This window comes from Arachis hypogaea, chromosome 6 (genome assembly GCF_003086295.3).
Source record: "Arachis hypogaea cultivar Tifrunner chromosome 6, arahy.Tifrunner.gnm2.J5K5, whole genome shotgun sequence".
In the NCBI taxonomy this organism is placed as follows: domain Eukaryota; kingdom Viridiplantae; phylum Streptophyta; class Magnoliopsida; order Fabales; family Fabaceae; genus Arachis; species Arachis hypogaea.
The window spans coordinates 97,349,591-97,366,919 of record NC_092041.1 but is presented as its reverse complement, the minus strand read 5'-3'; the positions used below and the strand labels follow the sequence as shown (position 1 = coordinate 97,366,919).

At 30.9% G+C, this 17,329-nt stretch overlaps 1 protein-coding gene and 1 pseudogene across 1 annotated transcript; both read left to right on the top strand.

Moving 5' to 3' along the window:
* The first annotated feature begins 290 nt into the window (after positions 1–290).
* On the top strand, positions 291–5,829 carry LOC112697052 (OVARIAN TUMOR DOMAIN-containing deubiquitinating enzyme 12). Its single transcript, XM_025750038.3, has 11 exons — positions 291–832; positions 1,805–2,031; positions 2,386–2,459; positions 2,610–2,664; positions 2,747–2,821; positions 3,145–3,218; positions 3,393–3,441; positions 4,314–4,398; positions 4,875–4,931; positions 5,039–5,112; positions 5,310–5,829. Exons 2-10 carry the CDS (start codon positions 1,867–1,869, stop codon positions 5,083–5,085), a joined length of 681 nt encoding a protein of 226 aa, XP_025605823.1. The 5' UTR covers positions 291–832; positions 1,805–1,866; the 3' UTR covers positions 5,086–5,112; positions 5,310–5,829.
* Positions 5,830–16,180: 10,351 nt separating this feature from the next.
* LOC112805778 (uncharacterized) lies at positions 16,181–16,947 on the top strand (annotated as a pseudogene).
* The last annotated feature ends 382 nt before the right edge of the window (positions 16,948–17,329 follow it).

The window sequence follows — 17,329 nt, the reverse complement described above, 5'->3', positions numbered from 1 at the left end:
AATTTCTGTAACCGTTTGGATATATTTCTGTAATCGTTTGAGTGTATTTTTGTAATCGTTTGAGTGTATTTCTGAAGTTCCATTATCTTCAAATTTGGCAAGAAACTCATTTTCATGGAGGAAGAAGAAGAAAAGTAATTTATAATGCATGGTGAGTAGCGCATTTTGAAAACAGGAAGTGGTGCGTTTATTTACTCTTGAATGTGGGAGTATAATGCGTGTTTTTTATTGGGCTTGTACTAACTTGTAAGACTTGTAAGTCAAAAAGACATATATGTGGAACATGTCCCTTTTTTTCACTAACGAACATTTATTAAAAAGAAAAAATCTTTGCAAAATAGGATCTTATTATTTCTAATCTAAATTGAGTTTTTGACAGCTTAAATTTTTTTTAAATTAAATAATCTGTTCAGCCATAAACAAAAACATCATCATCATATATCATCTAAGTCATTAACGCGGAAACCTGTATTTAAAATTTAAATTAAACTCAAATTAAATTAAACTACATTATATAAAAATCGAACAGATTCACAAGTTAGTTATAACAAAAAATAAATAAATAAATAAAAAGGGAAAGATTCATTTTTTCTTTCCCAGAATTGAAAGGGAAAGAAATCCAATATGAAAATCAGAGGCAATCTTTCTTAGCTTGATCGTTGTGTCTGTTACAACCTCGTTCCCCTTTCCCGATTTCCTTCTTGATTTTCCCAAATCTCACAAACCGCCATTCTTAAACTCTCTCTATTTATACCCAATTTCTTCTCTTCTTCCTTCTTTTTCTTAAACCCAAACCCATTCATTCATTGCATATTTACCCATTCAACTGCAGGTATTTTCTTCTTCCTTTTTATTTTTTGTGTTTCTGTCTATTTCATAGCATTGGATTGTGTTGATTATCCGCCATTGTTTTGCAATGAATTAACCTTCATTTGGTTTTGATTAAAACAACGATCTAATTATTGTGTATATCTGAGAAGCCGACTCTTATTAATTGATTAGCTGAAAGGCTTTATCAGAAGATTCAATTTAATCCCCTTTTTATTCTACTGACTAATGATTAATAATTTATCATCGTAACTAAGCTTATGTCTTGTGGTAGCTTAATGTTCAAGCATAATTTAACTTTTTTTTTTTCTCTTCGGAAGTGAGATGAGTGATGAACTTAAATATTGTAATTTTTGGTATTTTTTTATACCACGGAAGGATTCGATTTGTGTACCTCAAATTTTCTTTTGAAAGACAGTCCAATTTCAGAAATCAAAAGGTTCGATTTTTGTAATCCAAAAATTGGATGGTCCGATTTTATAAATCGAACCATCTGATTTCTGCACTCCCAAAAATCGAACCCTCTTATTTATGTACTCCAAATTAAACGAAACTACATTTGAGAATAACACCCCAACAATCTATAATCCAATAAAATACCATTATCAACCCAATATAAAAAAAGTGTAATTTTATTCACCAAAGATTTATTTATTTATTTCAATTGAAGCTTTATGTGATTATCAATTTAGGTCTTTTTCCATATCATAGTGCTATCATATTTGAATCGTTGAACTGATTGGCCATTCAACTTTTTATGGTCTTACTACTACTCCAGAAGATTCTGATGATCTTTACCTTATACTTTTGCATTCCACTCTTTTTAGCTGACTAATAATTTCTTGGTTGTGCGGCACGTACAACTTTTGTTGTACTCATGCTCTAAGCCTATGATGACTAAAACTGTGAAAACATGTTTGATAGATGCATTTTCCTATTTGAGATTCTAATGACAGTAATTTCAATTATTTTTCAGGCTTTGTTGCTGTGGGTTGGTAATAAAAGTTTAGTTTGAAGCAGTGGTTGTGAGGTCAGAATATGATGAACGGAATTCAGTATTGGGGTGAAAGTTCCAGTTCGACGTCACTAAGCAGTCCGCAAGATGTTGAGGATGACCGGATGATAGCTCTCGTGTTGTCCGAAGAGTATGCCAAATTAGATGGTGAAGTTGGTAGACGTCTTTCCAGCTTGGCACCTGTTCCGGTAAGAGTTCTTGCTCTTCTATTGTTCCTTAAATAGTCTGACAAAAACTACTGAATATTTTTGGACTAATTATGGTATGGTCATAATCAACTGATACATTACAAAATTATGCATCTAATTGGTTATAGTTACATCACTTAACTACATTGGAGGAGAGTAATTTAACACTTCAAAAGGATCATGTTTTGGTATGTTGATTTTATTCTGTGGTTTGCATCTTGTGCATTATCAGTCGTATTGAAGTAGGCTCTCCTTGAATGGCTACTGCTTTTGACCATTTCTGAATATTGGAGGTTGAAATATCTGAATATTTATTTTTTCTGAATTTTTCACCTTTCCGTCTTAAAATTTCAGCATGTGCCCCGGATAAACAATTTCATCCCAAACACAAGTGATGCCAGTATGGATCATCAGCGTCTTCTTCAGAGGTATGTAGCATCAGTAGGCTTCCAAATATATTGTATACCTTTTCTTAATTGAAAAATAAAGTAGTTTGTTCCAATGAATATTAACTTAGGTATACCTTTTCTTAATTGTATACCTTTTCATCATTCACTCTCTCTTTTCCATTTTCAAAGGTTGCAGATCTATGGTCTTTGTGAAGTTAAAGTCTCTGGAGATGGGAACTGTCAGGTATGATATTAGTGTATTACAACAACAGTTTGCAAGCATTACATTTTTGAACTTATATTTGATTATTTTACCTACATTGCAGTTCCGTGCACTTTCGGATCAGCTCTTTAGGTCACCTGAACATCACAAGCATGTTCGAAAAGATATTGTAAAACAGGTACATATGAATGAATACATGATGAGTGTGTTCTCAAATTGGCTGGTGAGATGGGAGTATGGATTGTAGTAGATTTTAATTCTTTCTTAAATGTCTGAGATAAGTATTTATTTGCTTACCAAGGTCGCCTGCAATAACTAAATATTAACTATTGATAGAGTAAATATGGTCTTCAAGAGAAGTAGACAAACTACGCGTTGTAATAAATAAAATTGTTAGATGGTCAAATGATAAATGATAAAATGTTGCAATCTATTAGTTGTATTGAATAATAGACATTGATGGTTTTAGATGCTAATTTGCATAATGGTTTTCTTTGCCAGCTAAAAGGTCACCGTTCCCTGTATGAATGCTATGTACCGATGAAGTATAAAAAATATTGCAAGAAAATTGCAAAGTAGGTATCTTTGGAACAAACTATTCGTTGTAATATATATATATATATATATATATATATATATATATATATATATATATATATATATATATATGCAATGAGTGACCTTTGTCGTCATATTTAGTGGGCTTTTTTCCTCCAACTTACTCATTCATCTTCTGTCCACTATAACAGGTCTGGAGAATGGGGAGATCATTTGACATTGCAGGCAGCTGCTGATAAGGTTTGTTGCTGTGTTCCAATACTTTCCTGTGTAATGCTATCAAGTATCAACTGATTGTTAATTTATCCTTTTCCCTTTCTTCTTTGAGCATGCCCCTTGCTTGGACCCTGCATTATGCGGGATGCTTGTGTACCAGACTTTAATACCTCTTTTTATTTTATAATTTTTGTATTGAAATAATTTTTGCTAATTGTGATGATTGAGTTTTATGCATGAATTAATTTTTATAGTTTGTGATGGCACAGTTGCATCTATGATTAACTGTTGCTGGCAGTAGCTAACTAAATGATACATCTGCATGGAATTAAATAACTTCAAACGTTATTATGCCTGAGATTCCTTCTTCGGGGTCAATGGCTAGTCCCTTAAATTATTAATTTGTATATATCCCCCTTTTTGTGGAGGACTTGTCTAGTTAATGTGAATTTGGTTTATCTGTTCTATGAATTGAAAAAACTACTTCTGTAATCTGCTTTATAGGTTGGTAGATCTTATTTATGCATATATGTCATTTAGATTGTAAACCATATATTGGTTTCTAAAGAAATGAAATGAGTATGCATATGAATTACTAGATTTGAATAAAAATTTACTAAATGATTGCATACTCAGAACCATGTGCTGATTTGGTCAAAATGCATTTATCATGAACCTCATTGACAAGAAAGTGACATTTAACTCGGTAGTATATGTGGATATATCTCTTAACAGATATTAAAAGTTACTTTTTCAAGTTTCTCTTCTGTGGTTGCTTCAAATAGTTGGACTAATTGTGCTTCTTATTTTTGTTGAATTATTAAGATATGTTCACATTTCTTGCATATTAATGTTAACATGCAATATATTGTTTCTTATCTTTATCTTGATTGCAGTTTGCAGCAAAAATATGCCTTTTGACTTCATTCAGAGACACTTGTTTCATTGAAATTATGCCTTTGCACCAAGCACCGAAACGCGGTACGATTGTCATCATTATTGTTCACCTCAATAACTTTAATTGGTTAGGAGTTTACAGGAATATGTACATCAAGATCTTAACCGAGATGAAATCAGCCTAAAACTTTTTCAAATTTTCTAATACATAGTTTCAGGGAAGTGCGTTAGAATTGTTGTAAATGGCCCTCTCTAAAATTATTTTAAATCTAGTAACATATAGTTCCAAAACCAGTTTACATTTTTCAATGATGTGGGACAGAATTGCAGAATAAATAAATAAATAAACAAAAATACCAAGATTAGATACAGAAAGAACAAACATGAGAATTTGCAGACCTTCATGTGAATTATGAAATTCAACTGGAACAAACGAACACTTGCATCCTCAAGATGTTATTTGAACATGAACTTTAAAAACTTCTTGACATTTTATGTTGACATTGTCAATGGGAGTATCCTCTTATTTATTTATTTCCCTTCATTTTTTAATGATGCAGAGTTGTGGTTAAGCTTTTGGTCTGAGGTTCATTACAACTCACTCTATTCAATTCAAGGTTTTCTCCCTTACAATCTTGTCCTTCTTCGGATATGTAGTTTAAATTCTGTTGGGTATTGAATAAAATAAATGTATTGCTGATTTCTTTCCGTATCTTTTTCGCAGCTGCACCACCGCCTCAACCACCAAGGAGGAAACATTGGTTGTTCTAGGAGAGGTAGATGATGAACATTTTATAGGTAAGGGAAATAAGGGAAATAAGTAGTAAACATATCACCTTTCAATTTTTGAAAAAGGGAGATATCAATATAATTTTCTGTTTTGGAAATTAACTAGTTTCTTTGGGTTTATACTGGCTCCAACTTGGTTTTGATCTTCAACTATGAAATCGATTACGAAAAACATCTCATAACTGCGTCTATATACTGTTTTGCAGTCAATATATCATTCCTACCGGCTCCCACCATGCTTGAAGACTTCAATCTGCCATCAATTTACATTGACTTTAGTTTACCAGATCCATGCTTGGAAGCTGACGCGTTGGAAGACTAAGACATCCTTGGATACACTACAAGATAACTATGTAAATTTTTTTCAATTAACGAAATTAACTTGCTACAATTGAAACTGAAGACGAACGAACGAAGACAGAGTAGAGTAATGGGAGAAGTGTCTTTTTCTCCCTTCACCATTTTTTCCCTCATTTATATTTTACATTCATCACCCCTTTGGAGGTTGTTACTGAGAGCGTTTTAGCTTTAATGTATATTGTTTTCTAATTCCTTTTTGTAAATTAAACTATATCTTGATTTGTTATGCTAGATACAGTACTACCGAAATGATAGCAGTTAAGTAGTCTTCTTTTCCCCCCAAAGTATGTAGAAATTACTGCTTGATCATAAGATTAGTTCATGTTGATAAATAAATGTTCATACAGTTGTGTGTTGTCATTACCATTTCAAGAGAACAATTTATGTTTCAGGAATTATATATCTACTTTAATTGCATGTAGGGTCACATGATTTATAGGAAGCATTTTTATATGGAATGCAAATAAATATGCAATAAGTTTATACAACTTATACGAACAATATAAAAAGAAATGAATCTTCAAATTTATTCCTAACCCACCAACGATTTTTTGCCAAGATCCCTCTTTCTATTGGCCTTAATTTGTTGTTGTTGTTCAAGCAAATTCCAAAGTAGCTATTGGTACTAAATAAAAAAAGAGTAAACTTTTAAAAATGCACCCAAATTATATTGCAGAAAAAATGCTTTCAAATTTTATTACCAATAAAAATATCTTTAAATCATTTTAAAATATGACAAATTACACATTCGTGAATTGAGATGTTCTACATTAATGAAAGAGTGATTTGATTTGACAATAATTTTCTATTAATGGAGTAAATCTTTGATTATGGTCAAACATTTTTAGCATATTTTTAAATTATTTAAAAATATTTTTATCGATAACAAAATTTGAAAATATTTTTATTAACACCAAAATAATTTGAATGTATTTTTTATAGTTTACCCTTAAAAAAACTATGTGAATAATTCATCGAGTTAAGCTTTAAATGGTCCGGAATTTTTACCATATCATTGAATTGGGCAAAAAGTTTCCAATTGCCTAGATTCTTAATTTTCACTGCGTTACCTAGGTTAGTTTATCGAATGTCTTCCATTAACAACATATTAACATAACATATTGATGTAAACAGTTATGCCACATGTTAGGAAAAAAAAAAACATATTCAACTACTTTAGGAACTTTCATTTTGCTTACGGTTAAATTTCCATTTTACACCATTTTATTTATTTATTAACTTTATTATCCAATCATATATAAGTACACTTGAGTAAGACCTTTAAAATAGACTAAATACGTCGGATCAATCTGTTTACCCGACTTAAAACAAATGAATTTTTGTCTATAGAATTAAACCTGTAAAACGAGAAATTAAACGGGCTCAATTTAATTAACCCGAAAAAAGCAGGATGAACAAGCATTTTGGGACTCAACGGATAATCCGTTTATTTTTTTAGAAAATTGTATCTTCAAAAGTTAGTTCAATCCAATTCTAACTTAAGATCTAATGCAACCGAAAAGATAAAAAAAAGCCTTAATCAATAGTCCAATATCGATAGTTTTTTGTGACTAGTCCAATATTGATTTAAACAAAGTTGGTGTTTATGCGTTTTTTTTTTATCACAATAGAATTTTTTCCTCATAATATTTTGTACAACTCATTTCTTATTATGCTGGGACTGAACAGGTGGTCTTTAAATTATAGGCACAAAACTAATTGGTACAGGATAGACTTGGCTCGTTTAACCTGTAAACTTAAACGAGTCGGGCTAGCCCAATTGAGAGCCACACGAGTAGGAGAATGATAAGAGTTTAGAGTGGTAGGTAATAATATCGTTGGGTTAAATGTTTTTATAAACCCATTTATAATGGAACTTGTCAAAAAGTTTTTGGCCAGAACTCGTCAATTCAATAAAACTATTGACGAAAGCAACAAAAATAATAAAATGAATAACTGAGAAAAAAAAAAAAACCAAAATGATCTCGAATGGGGCTCTACTTACAGTTATAAGATAATTGAACTGATAATTGACCCAGTCATTTAACCGGTGAATTATTAATTTATTTAGTTAATTTAATTATAATTAAATAAAAATATAAAATTATAAAAATAAAATTAAAATCAAATATATGTCTTCATAAATTTATTAATAACAATCAAGTATCGAGTATTAGACATAACTAATAATATACAAAAAGATAATAAATTAGTCACTAATATAAAATATTTTCTGAAAGTCGACATCTATATGTATAAGATAAATTTAGAACTTAATCAACATTTTCCTCATGATTAACAAACTAACTAAAAACGAAATTCAAATCTATTCTTACAGTAACAAATTCAACTCATTGATAATTTTTTACAATAAAAGAATTTAACAAAGTGATTATTTTAGCAAGATAATAACGATTCAAGGTTCACTGATAATAATCAATAACAAATTCAACTTAGTGATGATTTTTAACGACAAAAAATTTAATTTAAGTGATTATTTTAGTAAGACAGCAACAAATTCAAAGTTCAACGATGATAATTAGTAACAAATTTTAGCAATACATTTAACATTTAGCAACAAAATTAAAGTGCAATGATGAATTACAGCAACCAAATTAAAACAGAAAGAACAGAAAAATTTGTTGGAACACACCAAACCGGATACCAGCTTCTGGTTGTGCAAAGGAAGCTCACGGCGAGGCTCGAAATAGGAAGATGACAACGGCGACCAGCACCGGGACCTGCTACTTCTACTGCCAGCGGCGACGAGCGCAGGGAAGGTGCGCATCTAAGTGCGAGACAAAGAGCGATGACAATGATCAGCCCCGAAACCTACTACTTCTGCCCCCCGTGATGATGATTGCAGAGAAGGTGCGCGATTTGGTGCGAGACGGTGATGATACAGAGAGCGACAATGACGACCAGGTGCGAGATTGGGATAGTGAAAGAGATCGGAGACTAGAGAGCTTAAGCGCGAGAGCCACAGTAAAATATATAACACTGTGACAGAGCTTGAGCTTGAAAGAGAGAGTGACGAGAAAGAGACGAGAGAGAAGAGAGACACTAAGCGCTCAACATCAAATTAGGACACTAAGAGGGGTTTACCTGGAAAGGACGCCGTTTTCGATTTTTATTTTTAAATTAAAAAATTTAAACATGACTTGATTCGGGTTATATAAACTCTCTGGGTCACCAATTTCACTGAGCACTGACCGAATCGACCCGATTTTTGGTGGGTATGATGTTTGGACGGTCCAACGAATGATTTGATTCGGCTAGAAAACCGAGTGACCAGATTTTCAATTTAACTGACTAGATTGAGTTGGTTTTGATAACTATGGCAAAATAAATTGATTTTCCTTTATTTAGTCATTAAAAGAAATAAATGTCAAGACCAGAAAAAAAGAAATAAATTTACTTGCACAACCAACTAATTGAGCAAAAACAATAAGAGTGAATTACCGACTCAGTCCTTGTCCATTTTTTCGAATGACAATGCAACCCCTCACGAAAAAAATCCACTTTGGCCCTTGTCTGCTACTTCTGTGATACAACGCGATCCCTGTGGGGTTTTTTCATCAACTCCGAACGAAAAATGCTGACCTGTCATAATAACCATGTGTGCTGGCACCTCTCCTTGCTGAGATGGATGTTTGCTGCATACGTGTACACCTCAAAATGGTCAGGGGGTTAGTTATCCTCTTCCTCTCATACGTCTATGCCGAATAGTTCCTCGTAACCAACCTCCTCCTCAACGGCGAGAGCTTCCTTACCTCCTTCGTCGTCTCTGCCACACCCTGCGGCCACTGCCGCCAGTGCAGGAGCTCTGCGACTCAGAGAACATCCAAATCCTTATAACCTCCGTCAACAATGACTAATTCACCCCCTCTCCGACTTCTTCCCAAGGTTCTCCTTTTCTCTTGGAATCCCAAAACAATGGGTTGAGGCTCACAACCTGAACCCGAATGAACCGCAACGATGAACATGGTACGGTCATTGATGATGAGAAGTTAAAGATTGCGGCTTTGGAGGCTGCCAATGCGTCGCATGTGTCCTTTCGTGGCGGGTGGCTGGGGTGGGTATGATGAGATCTTGGGTACAGTGCTGTGGAGAAAGAGGGTGCTCCGATGAGACAGGAAGAGGCGGTAAGATTGTTAATGCGTTCCTTTTCAGCCACGTGCCACTTCCAAGCATTGCTTTGTTGTTCCGATTCCGATGATGTTTGACAATTGGCATAGTTTTCAGATTCAGATTGTGATTATTGTTGTTAGTTTCTGAAGGATCATGATGTTCATCCATGAATATGAGTAAATGAGTTATAAATTGATGAGAGGGCAACGTATGAGAAGAAGAGGACAGGAAAAACGGCAACGTTTTTATTGTGATAGGTCAGCGTTTTTCGTTTGAAGTTGACAAAGAAACATTCGCAGGAACTGCATTGTGTCACAGAAGTAAGGGACAAGGGCTGAAGTAGATTTTTTTTTCGTGAGGGGTCGCATTGTCATTCAAAAAAATAGACAAGAACCGGATTGGTAGTTCACTCAAACAATAAACTCTTTTACCAATAATAATACTAACCGGTTGAAGACAAAAAAAAAAAAAGGTAACGGATTTAACTTGTCGGTTCGATGATGGTTCATGGTTCATCTCAATTGATGTTATTTCACTCCAAATTTTGTAACTAAACACTTCTCTTTATGTTCTTCTAATTACACTGACCAATATTTTTTACTTATTCACTTAGATATTAAGTATTTATTCCGGTCACTATTTTTTCATGTTACTAGGTTGAAATAACGCAAGGTGTGACTAGTGCTTCAAAACCAAATGTGGCCCAATTATGATTTCTTGGAGAAACTAGAGTATTAATATAGTGGCAACTGGCAAGCAAGATCTTAATCTAGTGATTATGAACTTTTTCTTCAATACGTGTGTTTGGATTCGAAGCTTGACTGTGGCTAACCGTGGATGACAATTTTAATATTGAGTGTGTGAATATGTAATATGAGTGAATGTTGTGATATTGTTGGGAGTAGTCAAATTCACTTTCCTGAAAAAAGAATGGAGTATTAATATAGTGCATATCCCACAAGGGATTAGATACACAACCTAACACATGATAATGCTACCATCCTATTATGAATGATCAGGTTGTATTTGCATAGTAAGTTGTATGTGGACAAAAAAATATAACAATGTAGAGACAGTGATTCGAAACGAGATAGAGACAGTTGATAATAATAATAATAATAATAATAATAATAATAATAATAATAATAATAATAATAATAATGTTGTGATGCGTTTTTGTGTGTTCAAATAGCAATGAAAAAAAAAAAATCTACTTTTCTCTCCTCCGAAAGATATTAAAATAATACTTTTCTCTTCTCTATTTATAAAATATACCTTCTCCTCTTTTGTAATTATTAAAAAATATTCTCTTTAATTCATTTTAATTTTTTTGTGTTAACTAATGTTAATTTTATCTATTTTTTTAAAAAAATTATTTTTACAAAAATATCCTTTAACAAAAATTTTATTTTTTTGTCATTAAATTTTGGGCAATCTACCTAATTAAATAAATTGAGTGAATCTTTTACCTATATACACAAAACAAAAACTTCTTACATGCATGTGTATTTTTATGTTTATGTAAACCATGGAAGCCAACCACGGTTTCAATTTAATACATAAACCGTGGCTACTAGACACGGTTTATTTGTGAATGGAATGTATCATAAACCGTGGCAAGCTATTACGGTTTACTAAGGGAAGCAAATGCACATAAAACATGGTAAGCAGCAACGGTTTATGAAGAAGTTTGAGTAGGCATAACGGTTTATGAAGAAGTTTGAGTAGGCATAAATCTTTATTAACTGCAACGGTTTATGAGAAGAAAAATTCTATATGTATGTGAGTGAGATTCGAACTGGTGAAGAGATTATTGTTACAATAGAAATAACAATAATACCAACAGGAATAATTCTACTAACAATAACAATCTATAACAATATATAAAGTGAATAGGAGAGTTTGGTGTCCAATTTCCATTTTTTCATCTCAATCTTCTTGATAAATAGTGTTTAATATAATTGTCGTCTTAAAATTTAGTAAAAAAATGTAATTATAAGTTAATTTTATTTGTTCTTTGTACAGTTACTTTTTTATTCTACACATAACTTCTACTCATGCTGTCTTTTTCTCTGTTCTATGGAGTACATGTAGTATACTCTATTTATTTTTATTTTACTTAATTAAAAAAATAATAATAAATATGTGTATGGAGAATAGTAAAATATAATAAAAATGAAAATAATTTTTTTTAAAAAATAATAGAACAATGATTTAACATATTAAATATAAAATTAAAAAAAATTAACAATTAAAATTATGCAAAAAAAATAGTTTTTTAAATTTAAATTTTTATATCTGCTTCAAATTAAATAAAATTAAAAAAATAAATAAATTTATAAATATTTATAAATTTTAATCTTAATTATTACATATAATAACAACATAATAATTTTAGTATCATACTTAAATTATCTTAAAATTTTATTATTCTATACATTAAAAAATAAATAACTTATAAAATTTTTATTTTTTTATTTATTAATAATTTATTATTTATTAAAATTTTATTTTTTATCTCAAATTTATAATTTAAAAAACATAAAAATTAATTTCCTAAAAATATTAGAAAAAAATAAAAAATATAAAATTACAATTTTGTTTTGAAATTAAATGAAATTTTAAGAAAATCTTAATAATTTTATTAGTTAGAGATATAGAAGTTGACATATTAGATCTAGAGAAATATTAAGAATTATTATAAATAAGTGTTAAGAATAGGAAAGATATTCAACAATAATATAATATTTTTATATTCAATTGTATATATTAATAGTAGTTAAAATAGTAGTGTCCATATAATATTACTCTTTTAAGAAGATATAAAATATTTGATATTATTTTTTTATAATTGTTGGCAAATTTTATAATTTGATTAACAAAAAATCTGAATATTTGATATCTTAAATTTTGTCTGAAAGCAATAAAATATGACTTAACAAATAAGTCTGAAAAATAATAAGGATCTATATAATAGGTATACATCTAGATATCTAAATCAAAGAAGAAAAAAAAGTTCCTTTAGCAAATTTTTAATAACTCAAAAGTTAACACAATGGTAGTTATGGATTAAAGTGATAAACAAAAATGAGAGTTGGAATAATGGTTTACGTTCAAGGCCTCCTCTTCATAAACCGTGGGAAGCAACCACGGTTTATGCCTAAGTTTTTTTCTTCCTGGTAGGTAGCCACGGATTATACCCAATCCCTTCCAACCATAAACCCTCCTAGCCTCCAACGGTTTACGTTGAAACTAGAAACCGTGGTTAGCTCCCACGGTTTACATAAAAATGAAATTGATATGCACGTAAGAAGAAGTTTCTGTTTTGTGTATACAGGTAAACGATTCACACAATTTATTTAATTAGATAAATTACCCTTAAATTTTACTTACCAAAATACTCTTTAATAAATTATTTTTTTATTGATTAAATTGTATTTTTACCAAAATATTTTTAAAAAGAATTTAATAATTAAATTATTCTTTCTAAGATACCCTTCAAAAGTTTTTTAATTATTAAATTGTGATTTTACCAAAATTTTTTTAACAATTATTTTTACATTTTATTATTAATTTTTTTATATCAATATATATTGTTTTAATATTAAATAAAAAATGGGATAAGTATTATTTAGGTCCTAAGATTTAGGATCAAAACTAAATTCGTCCCCAACGTTATTTTGGATTTAAAATCGTTCATAACGTTTTATTTTGCATTGAAATCGTCATTTTCAATAAAATATTTAATTTATTACTAAACTATCCCTAATAAAAAAATTATAAAATAAAAAAAGAAAGAGCGTCTGGGGAGAAAGGAAGGGGAAAGGAACAGAGGAGAGGGAGAAGGGGAGACGGTACCGGCTACTGCCATTGCCAGGTAGAGAACTCTTTGTCGCGTTTCGCCACTGCCGCATTGTTACTGTCTTCGTCGCCGCTGCACCTCACTGCTTCTGCTTCGGCTGCTACTTCGGCTTCTACTTCAGCTTCAGCTTTCGATTTGGCTTCTGCTTTCGATTCGACTTCTGCTTCTGCTTCTTCCGATTCTGCTTCTGTTTCTTCCGATTCTGCTTCTGCTTTTTCGGCTTCTATTCCGATTCGACTTCTACTTCTTCCGCTTCTACGTCTGCTTCTACTTCTGTTTCTTCTTATTTTCATTTGTTATTTTTCTGATTTCGATTTGTTATTTTTCTGATTTCGTTGTTGTTATGTGTTGATTTTGTTGTTGCATTTGATGTTGTTGTTTCTGAATTTGAATAATGTGTTATTGTTGGTGTTGAATATTGTGTTCTTGAATCTGATTATTAGTATTTGATGGGAGTAAAGGAGGTAGTGGTGGTGGTAAAAGTGGTGGTGGTGAAGGGTGTTTTTGTTCGTAAAAAGTTCAAAGGACGATTTTAATACAAATAAAACGTTTGGGACTATTTTAAATCCAAAATAACGTTGGGGACAAATTTGATTTTGACCCTAAATCTTAGGGACCAAAACAAATATTTATCCCTAAAAAAATCTTACCATTGTTAATCTGTATAATAATTAATATATATTGATAGCGAAAAATGATCTTACCAAGAAATTTTTTTATTTAATGTTAACATAATATATATTGATATCTGAAAATTAATAATAAAAAATAAAAATATTTGTTAACGAAAATTTTGGTAAAATTATAATTTAATAATTAAAAAATTTAAAAAAAAATATTTTGACAAAAATACAATTTAATCAATAAAAAATAATTTATTAAAGAGTATTTTGGAAAGTAAAATTTAATGACAAAAAAATAAATTTTTTGCTAAAGGGTATTTTTGTAAAAATAATTTTTTTTGAAAAGTGGATAAAGTTAATATTAGTTAACACAAAAAATTTAAAATTGATTAAAGAGGAGATTTTTTAAAAGTTGTATGAGAGAAAAATATTCATTTTATAAATAAAAGAGAGAGAAATATTATTTTAGCACCTCTTAAAAAAAGAGTATACAATTTTCTCAAAAAAAAAAATCTTTTATATAATTTCTTTTCGAAATTCTAAAATTTTATCTTTTTCGTGTGCCCCCACCACATCCTTTTTCTTGTACACTCTTCCTTTGTCCATTAGTTTCATCATCAATCCAAGTAAAAACAAAAGAGACCCGTCTTCACCATCCTTATGGCATTTAGATATACACCATCTCTAATGGTCATTTGTACGAAGAAGAGGAAAAGAAGGAGATCAGAGAAATTGGTGACGGTGTAGTATAAATGTATGATTGTATAATTGATCTACTTATATTGATATAAAATTTTAATCATTACAATTTTGTTTATATAGTAACTGAGATACTATACAAATATCTGATCTCGTTGTTACTGGAAATGAAATATATATATACAACAACATACACAAGAAAATATATAACACAATTTTTTATTTATTTCGTTTATATGTAAAAGAGATGTGTATATATACCTGTTTCAGTCCTACTATAAATGAGATAAATAATAAAATATGGAAAAATATAAATAATTTTAAAAAAAATCTATATATGAGTAAATATTGAATTTATTAAAAAAATCCAAATTAAAACTATATAAGTAAATAACTAATATCATACATTTAATATAAACTTTACATGAAATTGTGTAAGCTAAGGTAAAAAAATATCTTATATTTAATAAATTTAAAACTAACATTTTTTATATTTATTTATTATAATTTAATTTTATATGCTTCTTTTATAATACAATATTTTGTATAGTGATATGTCAAAAGCTCCACATGGTTAAAATTTTATCAAATCTCATATAAATAGATTTTGTCCTGTTAAATCTAGTTTGATCAAGCCATCCAAATAGACCTCAAAATTTTAGGTTTTAATTTCTCAAATAATTTTTTGGTTGAAACTGGTTATTTGGTCTATAATTCGTCGGTGCTTAATATGGATTTTCTTTAATTATTAGAAGCAAAATAATATATATAGATCAGATATAGCATAATAGGTTGCTCTTTCTTTCTTGAATGGACAAACACATATCAAAATTCAGTTAAAGCATAATGGCCAACTTGATTACAGAAAATATCATTTATATATGTGTTGGGCATTTGTCACTATAAATTTTCTCTCAAATAAACATATTCTCTTTCTTGAAGGATCATTAATCCGAATCTGGTTGCCGAATAATCTATCTATATATCTACACGTGAAATGAATTATATTGAGCATGACAAGCAATTTGTTCAGAAGCAAATGATACTGGTTGATATTGTTCGTTGATTACGAAAATTTAATTAGAGAAAAAGTATAGATAAATAATTTTTAACCAACAAATTATAAATAATTGTAATTAATAATCACTAATTAATAATAATTAATTGGATTAAGTATGATTTTAGTTTTTAATATAAAGGCCGAAAATTTATTTCGTCTTCGGTCTTTTTTTCACTATAAAATAGTATTGAAAGTTTCAATTTGTTTTAAAATCGTCATTTTTATCAAAATTTTAATTTTTATTTCAAAAATACTCCTAATTAAGAAACAAAAAAACCTCTTCTCACTTCTCTTTCCTTGTTTCTCTCTCGTTCTAGCTAGCTGCTTTTTCTGCAGAAAAAAATGGCGATAACTTCTAGAAAATCAAGAGCACCATTGGTCCGATCTCTCTCACCATCTCCTAGATATTGCAACAATTCCCACTCTCCATCACCTTCTTATTCTTCCTCTGGCTTCGTTTCTTCCAGTTCCAGTTTCACCTCTCGCTCTATTACCACCTTCTTTCACACGTGCCAACTTATGCGGTCCCTCCTCTGCGTCGACCTTGTCCGTTTGATTTTTCCTTGACCGGTCGATTTCTTCGAACCGTTCCATCTCGGTAGCGGCTCGTACTGGTGCTCTGATGACCGTGAAGAGGCAGGGCCAGCAGAATCAGACCTGCATGTGTTCTCCCTACGCACCCTGGCTCCTTCCGATGCAGCATCCACAAAGAATTCTCTGCCTCATCGCATACCGCAGCGGCACCGTATTCACCGAACCGTCTCAATGCGCGTAGATCCGCGATGACGAACTCGCTCGTTAGGATTCGAGGCATGGAAGGAAATCTCGTGGAAAGAGATCTCGTCCGGTCGCTGGATCTCGCCGCTGCTCCTCTGGGCTCGGCGGAGGTGCTCGATGGCAGTGAATTTTGGTTCAAGACAAGAACAGGGGATGGCTGTGATGGCGGTTTCGGGTGGCTCGCGTCGGCTTCTGCTTCTGCTTCTATTATGTTGTTGATTTCTTATTATTGTTGCTTTTGGTTGCTTCTGCTTCTGATTAATTACATTGTTTCATTATTGTTGTTGTTCTGCTCCTACTTTTACTTGATTACATTGTTGATTCATTGTTGATGTTATTGTTCTGCTGCTGTTTCTGTTTCTGCTCATGTTCCTGCTTGATTCCATTGTTGATCCATTGTTGTTGTTGCTTCTGCTGGTTCTGTTTCTGCTTGTGCTTCTATTTATGCTTGATTTTGGGGAAGAAGAGAAAGGGGCACTTTGGTCCGAAAGATGGTTTCAAAACTAAGTTAAATCTTCGAGACCATTTTGTAACGAAAAAAAGGTCGGGAATGAAATAAATTTTTGACCTCTACGTTAGAGACCAAAATCATACTTAACCCTAATTAATTAGTATGGGGTACAGTTTAAAAATACTTGTAATTTATTGTTGGTTAGATCTTTGTTAATTATCTAACAGATTGATTGTAAGTTTATATTCATCAATTAAACACAT